The sequence below is a fragment of the Pelophylax lessonae genome (genome assembly GCF_965119305.1).
Source record: "Pelophylax lessonae genome assembly, chromosome: 2".
Lineage (NCBI taxonomy): Eukaryota > Metazoa > Chordata > Amphibia > Anura > Ranidae > Pelophylax > Pelophylax lessonae.
This window is the reverse complement of record NC_138769.1, coordinates 631,791,464-631,803,831: the sequence shown is the minus strand read 5'-3', so window position 1 is coordinate 631,803,831 and position 12,368 is coordinate 631,791,464. Positions and strand designations below refer to the sequence as shown.

At 41.8% G+C, this 12,368-nt stretch overlaps 1 protein-coding gene across 1 annotated transcript in view; it reads left to right on the top strand.

Moving 5' to 3' along the window:
- Positions 1–11,325, top strand: part of SLC46A3 (solute carrier family 46 member 3) — a 45,239-nt gene extending 33,914 nt beyond the window's left edge. Inside the window, exons 3-5 of the mRNA XM_082246888.1 lie at positions 5,063–5,146; positions 7,859–8,015; positions 11,214–11,325. Coding sequence (XP_082103014.1) covers positions 5,063–5,146; positions 7,859–8,015; positions 11,214–11,295 — 323 coding nt within the window. The 3' untranslated portion in view covers positions 11,296–11,325. The remainder of the gene's footprint in view (positions 1–5,062; positions 5,147–7,858; positions 8,016–11,213) is intronic.
- Positions 11,326–12,368: the final 1,043 nt, after the last annotated feature.

Sequence of the window (12,368 nt, the reverse complement as noted above, 5' to 3'; positions counted from 1 at the left end):
GTTCTCGCTCGTCTAGGAGTTTTGGGTGTTCTTGCTCATCTCATCCCTCAAAAAAAGAAAACTTATGCCCCGTACACACGCAACGATTGTTGGCCGTGAATTTTCGGCCAACGTCCGATCGGCCGATTGTCGGCTTGTTAGTATGATGCTTCCGACAACCGACTCCAACTTTTCGGCCGAACAAAATCTGGTGTGCCTGCTATAAAATTTTTGTTGGCCGTCAACAGAACTGCCGATTTTCCGTCAGTCAGTACAGATTTCAGCAGACAAAAATCTGATGAGCAAGACTGGGCATGCTCAGAGAAGAAAAAACACACGGAAAGTAAACCAGCACATGACATCACTTCTGACGTTGGTTATTGTTGGCCGAGAAAATTTATGTGCAGTCTAGAGCACATTTCAACCAACACAACAACACTGCACAAAAGACGGCCGGTCGGTCGGCCGATAATCGTTGCGTGTGCACGAGGCATTAGACTGAAGTCTCGAGCAATGACCCTTTGCAATGTTTGGTTATACAACAAGAACACTCGTATCTCTTCCTTTATACATGTTACTATGTAAAAAGGATCATTCTTCCTGACTACCTGACACTCTTCCATATTTTTCAGTTAATCATTTTCTTTTTAAAATGTCAGGACGGATTTTGTCCTTTCAGCAGATTTCTAAGTTAAACATTACAGGTGTGAAAAGGTAAACCAAGCTTATCCTAAAATAGAAGTACTCAACACATTACAAAGTACACATATATAATGAGAATGATGACATACATCCTCCATTATTTTTTTATTTTATTTTTTAATAATTTTGAGTAGGGTGTGGAAGGGTTATTCATTTTTTATTTTACCATTGTTGCGATAAGCAGGTTTTTCTACTCTGTGTATGATCCCATAAGAGTGATTTTTATTTTATTTTTTCTCCCTCATTTTCTGTCCTCGTAAAAAAACAAGTGAGAAGAAATCTCCCCAAATGCAGACACAAACAGCAATTAACGCTTGTAAGAGTTCCCAACCTTTTATCACTGTTAAAGGAAAAAAATAACTTAATGGGAGGCACCTATGCTCTCAATTTCTCTTTTTCCCAATACCTTCCATACCACACTTCTCTATGTGGGAAATACAGTGAATTCCTTGGCAATGCACTTGGTCAATGCAGCCAGAATGTGCATCCAAACACACTGGAGATCAACGATAATCCCATCACTGAGAGCGTGGCGTGTGAGACTGGACAGCATAAGAGAGATAGAGGAGTCTATTCACTCAGCCCAAGATAGGCTAACTGAAAATACTGTTGGGCTCACTGGAAATCCAAAACGGAATACATGAATATCACATTCTGATCTATATTATTGGCCCTCCAACAAACTTTTTATTTCGGATTCACCGTTGACTCCATCCCCCTTCTCACCAGTCTGCCAAGACCTCCAAACAGACAAGTTATTCAGGCCCCCCCTAAAGCCCTTAATTTACCCCTCTGCTCATCACCCCTTTTTAACCACCTCCTTCCCAAGCCTATTGTGACATTTCGCTCCTACATGTAAAAATCAACTTTCTTTTGATAGAAAATTACGTAGAACCCCAAACAATATAAATATATATATATATATATATATATATATATATATATATATATATATATATATATATATATATATATATATATATATATATATATATATATATATATAATTTTATTTTTTTTTTAGCAGAGACCCTATAGAATAAAATGGTGTGTGTTGCAATTTATTATGTCACAGGGTATTTGCGCAGCGGTTTTTCAAACACAATTTTTTGGGGGAAAAAACACATTTATGAATGAATAAAAAAAAAAAAAACAGTAAAGTTAGCCCAATTTTTATTGTATGTAATATAAAAGATGATGTTACGTCGAGTAAATAGAATACCTAACATGTCACGCTTTAAAATTGCCTCTGCCCATGGAATGGAGGCAAACAACGGTGCTTAAAATTCTCCATAGACAATGCTGTAAACGCCTTTACAGGTTACCAGTTTAGAGTGGCACAGGAGGTCTGGTACTAGAATTATTGCTCTCGGCCTGACGTTTGCGACAATACCTCACGTGTGTGCGATCACCGTTTACATATGCGTGTAGGAGTAACGTATGCGTTCGCATTTGCACGTAAGCACGGTGCTTTTACATTTTTTATTTGAAACAAAATTATTTTTGTACAAACTTTATTGCTATCACAAGGGATGAACAACCTCCCCTGTGATAGCATGGGCCGTGACAGGTCCTCTTTATGGAGAGATTTGGGGTCTATTAGACACCAGATCTCTCCTCTGGCCCCCCATGCAGCCAATAAGACTGAGATCGGTTAGATCGGCTGCTTCTCTGGCCACTGGTGGCCAGGTAAACAAACAGACGGAGCCGAAAGTGACGCATACTCATCACTCCAGGGTTTCCCAGGCAGCCATCGCCGCCGGCCGCATCACTTTCGGCCTCAGTGAGGTTATACTTATTTTTATTATACAGGATTTATATAGCGCCAACAGTTTGCGCAGCACTTTAGAACAAGAGAGCAGACAATAAATACAGTTGCAATACAATTTAATATAGGAGGAATGCAAGGGCCCTGCTCGTTAGAGCTTACAATCTAGAAGAGAGGCTCAAGTGAAAAAAAAGGCAATAACTGTGGGGGATGAGCTGATGGAGAAAAGGAAATTACAGTTGTTAGGTGTGGGTAAGATAGACTTCTTTGAAGAGGAGGGTTTTCAGGGATCGTTTAAAAGCTAATAGAGTGGAGATAATCAGACAGATTGGGGTAAGGAGTTCCATAAGATTGGAGAGGCTCTGGAAAAGTCCTAGAGGTGAACATGTGAGGAGGTGACGAGAGAGCTAGAGAGCAGGAGGTGTTGAGAGGAACAAAGAGAACAATTAGGTTGGTATTTTGAGACTAGGCTAGTGATGTAGCTGGGGGCTAAGTTGTGGATGGCTTTGTAAGTTGTTGTTAGTATTTTGAATTTAATTTGTTGCGTAGACGGAAGCTAGTGGAAGGATTGAGAGTAGCAAACACTGAGCAATTGGTAAGGTGGATAAGTCTGGCAGCAGCATTCATGACAGGTTGAAGGAGGGATAGCCTATGTAGAGGTAAGCCAATGAGAGTGGAGTTGCAGTAGTCGAGGCGAGAGATAACCATGGAGTTAACTAGGAGCTTTGTTGTGTTATTGGTTAGAATGGGGCATATTTTGGAGATGTTGCAGAGGTTGAGGCGGCAAGATTTGGACAGTGATTGGACGTGGGGCTTGAAGGAGAGTTCAGCATCCTGGACAACACCTAGGACCTTGGCATGTGGGGAAGGGTTGATAGTTGTGCCATCAATTGTGACAGAGAATTCAAGGGAAGGGGCACGTGGTGGAGGAAAAATTAGAAGTTTGGTTTTGGATAGATTGAGTTTGAGGAAGTGGTGTGACATCCGGACTGATATATCTGCTAGTAAATTAGTGATACTTGAGGAGACTGAGGGACTGAGCTGAGGGGTGGATAAATAGATTTGGGTATCGTCAGTGTAGAGATGGTATTGGAAGCCATGGGAGGTGGTGTAGATTGAAAATAGGAGAGGTCCAAGAACAGAACCTTGGGGGACCCCAACAGATAGGAAGAGGAGAGGTGGAAGTAGAATTGTGAGTAATGCTAAAGGTGTGGTTGGATAAGTAGGAAGAGAACCAGTGAAGAGTACAGTCACGGAGCCCAAAGGCGTGATGTTTTTTGAGGAGGAGGGGGTAGTCAACCGTATCAAAGGCAGCAGAGCGGTCCAGGAGTAGGATTACAGAATAGTGTCCATTGGTTTTGGCTGTTAGTAGATTTTGTTATTTTTAGGAGAGAAGTTTCTGTGGAGTGTTAAGGGTGAAATCCAGACTGAAGGGGCTCAAGAAGGCTATTCCTGGCAAGGTGGTCGCTTAGTTGGTTGTAGACCAGACTTTCAAGGAGTTTGGATTAAAAGGGGAGCAAGGAAATGGGGCGTAGGTTAAGATTGGTTGGGTCCAGTGAGGGCTTTTTAAGTATGGGGCTGACCAGTACAGTATATTATACTGTAGTGCAGTTATACTATTTGTGATATAACTGTAGGCTCACCCAACTGCTGAATTTCATTCACTCCTTAACTCAGAATCTACTTTTGTATTTTGTAATCTATACTGTGGTTACCATACACCGCCAGAAAATGTTCACTTAAATTATGCAAAAAAAAAACCTATTTGGGTTGGAATCCACTTTAAAATCCCATTGCAAAGGAAAGGTATAAAGTAACACCATAAAACCAGAAGTCCGTTTTCATTATCAAACCTTTAATAATCTGTGCTGACTCATTTCCTTTTATCACAAGTGATATTACTGCTTCTTAGTTATACAGCAGTACTAAAATCTTTCGACATCAGCCTTTCTCTATATGTTGTTGAACACTTATTGCATTATTTGGGTGACTAGTTTTTCAGAAGTATACCATCTACTCAGGAAACTAGCAAGTTAACATTGCACAGCTTCTATCACAGCCATAATGGTATTGTCTTCAAAGAGTTGAAGCTGAACTCCATCCTTCAGTCTTGCACAGTTGTACAGACCTCCTCTCCTGTACTGAAATGGCTTACTCTGATTTTACTGCACATTGTGAGCTTCTCGTACTGGGAATTAGAAGCTTCAGTAAGATAATGCCCATGACTGACTGCTGGGGTACCACAGAGTAAGTACCAAAGGGCCACATACAGTTCTCTGGCCCAGGTTTGGGACCTGAAGTAGAGCGTATGGTCATCTTTAGAGGGTTTTAAGTTAACCATAATGGCTTAATAGTGTTCTATGACTGTGTTTGGTACCAGTAATAAAGGCTTTTTTGCCAACAAAGTTAAAGCTGAAATATGGTCAGGCATATGGCCAATGCTTCTAGTGTATAGCCAGCTTTATTGGCAATCCATATTTTGTTATATCATTATGTTACACAAAGAGAATATTTAAAACCGTGTTAATAACCAGAGCAAATAAAATGTCTATTTATGTTTTAATTCCCTATAGGTGTTTCAATAATGTCTATTTTTTAAACTTTTTTTTACAGTGAGAGTCCCTCTTCTATTTTCTGCAATGCCTCTTCCAGTGTTGAGGTCAATGATGTCCAAAGTAGTTTTGGAAAATGAACAAGGTAAAATGTTATACACACTCTGTGAGCACAACGGGAATATATACAAAGTGAAATGAAAGAAGTCTACCCATAAATAAATGATAAACAAAATCAGTTGATTCTGATTGGCTTTATATTATGTTAGTCTATTTTTTTTTCTTAAAAATAAACCTGTTATACTTACCTGCCCTGTGTAGTAGTTTTGCACAAAGCAGCCCAGATCCTCCTCTTCTCGGGTCCTTCTTCCGCGCTCCTGGCCCCTCCCTGCTGTTGGGTGCCCCCATCGCAAGCAGCTTGCGATGGGGGCACCCAAGCCGAGCACAGCTCCCTGTGTCTATTCAGACACGGAGCCGCGACCCAGCCCTGCGCCCTCTCTCTCCTCATTGGATCACTCATTTTGAGAGCAGCAGGAGCCAATGGCGCTTCGCTGCTGTCTCAGCCAATGAGGAGGGAGAGTCCCAGGCAGCCGAGTCTCTTGTGCAACATCGCTGGATCGAGATGGTGCTAAGGTAAGTATTAAGGGGGCTGAGGGGTCTGCTGCACACAGAAGGTTTTTTTTTATCTTAATGAACAGAATGCAACTACTTTAAAATTAGCCCTTAAATGGGAAGTTTCCACTTTGAAGTGCCAGCAATGGTACAGCACATCAGATGTGACATATCTTACGTGGTGACTGATGTGTTCAGCCACCCCAAGCTGGATTGTCCATAGGAATATGTAAAAAATACAGTACTTCAGTATAACTGAGCAAGATGTGTTATGATTTCAAGGTATGTGGAGCCAGAACTACAGGAGTATCCAACCTATGAGCCTACCCAAAACTGAATAATCTGCTTTGGGTAGAGTGGCTATTTAGTAGGTTGGCACCTTTTCATCAACCTACTGATTTATGTATTTGTAGAAAATTTAGGATAGGTACAGAAGGGTTGAACACATATTGAGAACAGTGTAACATTAGCGATAGCTGGTCACTCAGCTGCTATGCGGCCTGGGATAGGAGGTGAGCCCCATTGGGGGGCTGTTAAGGAAAACTGAGTTGTAAAGCATCCAGTGTATATGGGCAGAAGGCAGACCCCAGGATCTTTGCTAGTCACAGACCGATCCCCTTTGTGCAGTAAGAAGGATTAATCTTATTATTATCACTACTTCGACAATAATTTTATCCAAAACACTGTTCCCTGGCAGTCTCACTATGCTGACAACTCTCCTGCTGCCTTTCCTTGATTTAGGCTAAGTTCCCACTATTGCGGTTTCCCTATGCCCATGTTTGCATCGGTACAGTAGCTTATCAATTTGAGTGGGCTGCTGTACTTGCGGAACATGCAGGGAAAAGGTCCCTGCACCTTTTCCGAAATCGCAGCCGCTGGAAACGACAAAGTTCCCTTACGTTCACAGACTGGGAAAACACGCTTCAGTTTCCAGTGCGTGGGGTGCTATTGAGCAGCAGTGTGTTTTTACTGTGGGTACAGGAAAGCATGCAACTTACACGCAGTCCTGCACCTGCAGAGGTGCGAACCTAGCCTAAGGCAAACAATGACACAGTTGACACTGCTAGCTGAGAGTTAGCTGAAGGGCCCCATCAGAATTTTGCTATGGGACCCCATAAACCATAGTTATGTCCCTGACTGAGAGAGTTTTTGTTATTGCAGTAGGGACTTTGGTTGTGCAATACATGCTCACTCACCCCCTGATCTGTAAAGAACACTCAGTTGTTACCCTCCCAGCCTTCCCCTTTCCTTAATATTTCTGCATTGTACCCTTTAGCCCAACTCCCACCCAATAGCTGGGCTAAACCTCAAGTCTGGTACAAATAGCACTGTTTTAAATAATGGTAAAATACAGTTAATTTGAAATACAAATAATTTTATATTGCGGCCTTTGCCATCATCAAGGAGATTCACCCTCTTTATTTGTCCTGTTTTACCATTATCATTGAAAGTGAAAGAAAATACCCAAATTTTGGGTTGTCCCCAGAAAACTAACAGAGGGGAAATCTTCCAATGGGTACACTAGTTCTGGTGATCTGGGGGTCCCCAAGGAATTCCTTGATTTACTGGGATTTCATCTCCCTTCCTGTTTGACTATAAGACAGGAAGTGAACGAAAATCTCCCTAATGGGGCACAGATGGTGAAAAAAAATCTGACAGGTTATAACCCTCCCTTACTCTATCCAAAATGGGGGGAAAAAAAGTTTTGCCTATAGTTCTTCTTTTAAAAGCAGTTGTGTGTCAGTTGTGTGTTTTAGGCAAATTTCCATCGGCAAGCCACTCAAGAAAAGAAAAAGGGGCATTTGCATTTAAGATTTGGAGTTGAAATCAGTTAAGGGCAATGCAAATCTAATAAAAATGTTATCACTGTACTTTATGAATGTGGCAGTGTTTTTCTTCTTCAAGGCTGTAAGGCCTCAGTCAAGTCATAATGCTGCTCTTTCAATGGATCCCATAGTTTTGGGTGGACTGGCCATTTCATTTAGTGATTACATTGCCCATGGAATGGGGGCCCTTTCATGCTGGGACCTCAGGGACTTGCCTAACAATACCCAGCTTCTATACCTATCCAGTATATTGACATAGGCTTCTATTACCGATTATCCGTCTACAAGATATAAATCAAGCCTTGTATGCAAAATCTGCTCAGTAGTTGCTACCCTGATCAATGTTAGACTTCACTTTCACGTTATACATTTGATTCCCTGTCTTGTCATACACAACTTCTTTATTTCCTTTGTTTCAGGAGCTCTGTTTGCATGCATCGCCTGCCTGGAGAGTTTAACTGGAAGCCTGACGATCGCCTTTTACAACAGCATCTACGCAGCCACTGTCTTGTGGTTTCCTGGCTTTAGTTTCCTGTTGTCAGCTGCGCTTTGCTTAATTCCGTTAGGAGTAGTGTGGTAAGAGGCTTTGTTTGTGGTATTTACACAGAATTCTAATTTTCTAGTGAAAGTATTTTATATACATACCTCATCAACTAATTACATTTGTTGTAAAAATTAGACATTAAGTAATTATGATTTATAAAGGCCTCTTTGTCAAAGAGAATAAGCTTGTGATGGACACAAGCTGTGGATTTGGTTAATATGATTAGATTAGGGGAGGATGCTTTTTTTCTGTATGGTTATGAATTTATTGATCGTTATACAGGATACACTTTTATGTGCTTGCGGTCGAGATGGTTATACACGGACTAATACTGATGTGATTTGGCTAATTTTGGTACAATCGTTCCCTAAATGAAGCAAGAATTGTATCAGGAGTTAGATTGGAGTAACCATTTTTTTCTGTTACTGCCTTATGGTAGATGGTCTTTAATAGTCCACCACCCGCTGCTGTATTGCCAAAAGTAGTGAAAAGCATTCCAGTAGGACATGTTTTGTGTATTCTATTAGGATGTTTTGCACTGTGTTAGGTGGAACAGCTATATATATATATATATATATATATATATATATATATATAATATATATGCACTTCAGTTTGTCAGTATTGCCGAAAAAAAACGCATGGGGTCCCCCCCAGTCCATAGCAGGCCCCTCGGGTCTGGTATGGATGTTGAGGGGAACCCCGCGCCAAAATGAAAAAAAAAAAAACACGGCATGGGATTCCCCCTAGAATCCATATCAGACCCTTATCCAAGCACACAGCCTGGCTGGCCAGGATGTGGGTGGGTGCAAGCAAGGGCCCCCCCTCTCCTGAACCATACCAGGCCACATGCCCTCAACATGGGGGGGGGGTGCTTTGGTGCAGGGGAGGCTCTGTCCCCACCCCCCCAGCCCAAAGCACCTTAACCCCATCCCCTGTTGATGGGGACAGGGTTCTCTTCCTGACAACTGTGGGCTGTGGTTGTGGGGGTCTGCGGGGCTCTGGAAGCCCCCTTTAACAAGGAGGCCCCCAGCTCCCCCCCCATGTGAGTGGATATCGGGTACATCGTACCCCTACCCATTCACCAAAAAAAAGTGTAAAAAAAAAGCCCAAAGCGAGTTTTGGACAAGTCCTTTTAAAAAAAAAATAAAAATGAAAAAATTGTGTCCCCCGGTGATCACATCGCCCGCCCGCAACCGAAAAATAGAGAAAAAAAAAAGAAGCTCCAGCTTCTCAAGACACCTCTTGTGCGTAATGAGCTGTTTGAGTTTGACAGCTCTTTTATAGGGATCTGACGTCATGAGTGCCCCATAATGACGTCAGTAATTTATTCACTGCACCTGAGCAGTGCATTATGGACTCGTGACGTCAGATCCCTATAAAAGGCTGTCAAACTCAAACAGCTCATTACACACGAGAGGTGTCTTGAGAAGCTGGAGCTTCTTTTTTTTTTTTTTCTCTCTATTTTTCGGTTGCGGGCGGGCGGGCGACGTGATCACCGGGGGACACAATTTTTTTTTTTTCATTTTTACTTTTTATTAAAGGACTTGTCCAAAACTGGCTTTTGTCTTTTTTTTTTTTTTTTTTTTTTACACTTTTTTTGGTGAATGGGTAGGCGTACGATGTACCCGATATCCATTCACATGGGGGGGGCGGGATCTGGGGGCCCCCTTATTAAAGGGGGCTTCCAGATTCCGATAAGCCTCTCCCCCGCAGACCCCCACAACCACAGCCCAGGGTTGTCAGGAAGAGACCTCTGTCCCCATCAACATTTGGGCAAGATGCTTTGGGATGATGGAGCAGAACCTCCCCTGCACCAAAGCATAAGGTGATGGGCTTTATATTGAAAAAGAATGGAATCTGAGCTGTGCATATGTCCATGGAATGATTCAGGACAGAGCTGTTTAAAAAGGTAGGGTTGCATCGATATTGATATCTGTGCTGATACAAAGCATTGTACTTGTACTCATGCAAATGCTCTGATACTTAAAACCGATACCTTTGCAGTGCAATTTGAGCCTATATAAAATGAATGGGCTCAGATTGCACTGCAAAGAACCGCATGTGATTTAAACAGGAATGTGTAGCGAATTCTGTACAAATCATATGCAGTTTTCTTGAACTGCAAAAGAGGAGAAGGAGGGGGTGAGCCAATAGTGTAGCAATAGTTATTAAATAAAAGGGTTAAAATGAAACCGTATTGACAGGCATAAAACAAGCTCAGTGTGGAACCCCCAGTCCAAAGTTCAGTGCCCACAAGAACCGCTGGAGAAAGTGCTGTAAAGCCGAAGCAGGAATCCAGGCAAGCCATGGGGAGATGCCACAGGAGACTCAAATTGTCAAAGGAGCTGTCAGATGTCCAGAATGCTGTGGCCAATCAGAAGGCTGATAAAGGAGGTGTAGTTTGGCCTCTAAAACACATTCTGATTGGCCACAGCATACTGGACATCTGACAGCTCTTTTGAAAGATTGAGTCTCCTGTGGCATCTTCTTGTGGCTTGCCTAGATTCCTGCTTTGGCTTCACAGCACTTTCTCCAGCGGTTATCATTACATCAGCACTATTGATGTAACAATACTAGATGTTACCGCAAGCATTGCTTTTAAGTTTATTTCTGTATATAGACATATGTCCCAATTTTAATCATGTTGTATCAATAAAGTGTAAAAAAAAATTCTACCATATAAGTTGTCAGTCCTTGGGTACTAAGATAGTCCATTTTCTTCTTTGTAGGGATTGTCCCTAGCCACACTTAATCCATCACTATTATGGTGATGGTACCCTACATTGTATAAGTCTCTGAGGCGCACGCTTTGTACTATTGGCAGCTTGGCGCCTCTCCCCCCCCCCCCCCCCTCTCTCTCCTCTCTTGCGGTGTGTTCAAATCACATACAATTCTTTACAGTGTGATTTGAGCCCATTCATTTTGTATGGGCTTAAATTGCACCGCATATCAGTAATTGGTATCAGTGAGTACTTGAGCACAAGTATCTGTACACGTACTCCTTTAAAAAAACAGGTATCGGTGCATGCCTATAAAGAGGGGCTGTGTAGTGCTAGGTAGGCCACACAATGAAAATCTAGGCAGAGCTACAATAGTATAACCTCTATTTATGTTCAATAGCGTGGGGCAGCAGCAGATAGGATAATTCACTTTAAAGTGCATGTACCCTTTAAGAAGAGAACATTGCTAACATGTGTCACTAATATTTAATGTTCATTTCATTGCAGGTTCTTGCAGTGTTTTGGCTATCAAGAAAGGGACCATGTTCTTCTTGTTAATGACGAATGCAGCACTGAAGAGGAATCTTGAATGACAGAAATCATGACTCACAAGAACTTTAATCCTGAGAACACTTGCCATTTTACTTTCTTTAAATACTTCCCTATAATATAGCACCTTTAGCTGGTCAAACTAGCCTTTTTTTCCTTAAAAAAATAAGGACCCATGATCTATATAGCATTCACCAGGTTTGTTAATGAGGTTAATTTAGGTTTTCTAAATTACAAATAAACTTAAGGGAGAACTCCATAAAAATAATGTAATACGTTTATTGGACGTAAGTGTAGTATGTATGTTTTGTGTGTCTCGGGGCATCCTTTAATGTAAGTGTATAAAAAGTGCAGCGCTAGAAATTATATAAGTGAAATTAATCAAAAACCAAATGAATAAAAAATAACAAATAATAAACGCAATAATCAGTCCCAAGTGCAAATGGTGAAGGAAAAAATCCAGGGTGATGTGTGATCACAGTGCAGGCCAAATCCCGACACCAACAGGGAATGATGTAAGTGCTCACCAGAAAGATTGAACCCAAATACTGTATAGTACATGGGTCAGTACAGGCTCATATGGTGTATGATGGGTCTCCAAACTGGTGCTGTAACCTTGGATACTCCAATACAAGCGTATAATGAAAGTAGGCAGAAGAAGGCTCCAACTCAATCGATGACATAAAGGAATGAACCAAATGGAGCAGACATAGTGTAAACCCGCTTAGAAATGTATTAACCACAATAAGGGAAATGCACTTACAAACATCCAGGGTATACACACAGGTAGTGGACACATAGAATTAGGCTGTCTTTGGTGTGGTACTGATGCGTTTCAACATGAATTTCTTGCTCAAAGGGTATTGCCCTGTTGTTTTCGGGATTTGGCATGCACTGTGACCACGCATATCACCCTGGATTTTTTCCTTCACCATTTGCACTGCATAATAAACAGTCAGCAGCCCCCCTGCAGCTACTGGGCTCTATTAATAAAATGCCGCTATATACCTGACTTCCGAGCGCCACTGATCGCGTGACCAGCTGGCTCACTCCGTCTCTCCTCCTCCCCTCCCTGCTTACTTCAGTGGGGGACTCTCAGCCTCTCCCACTCTA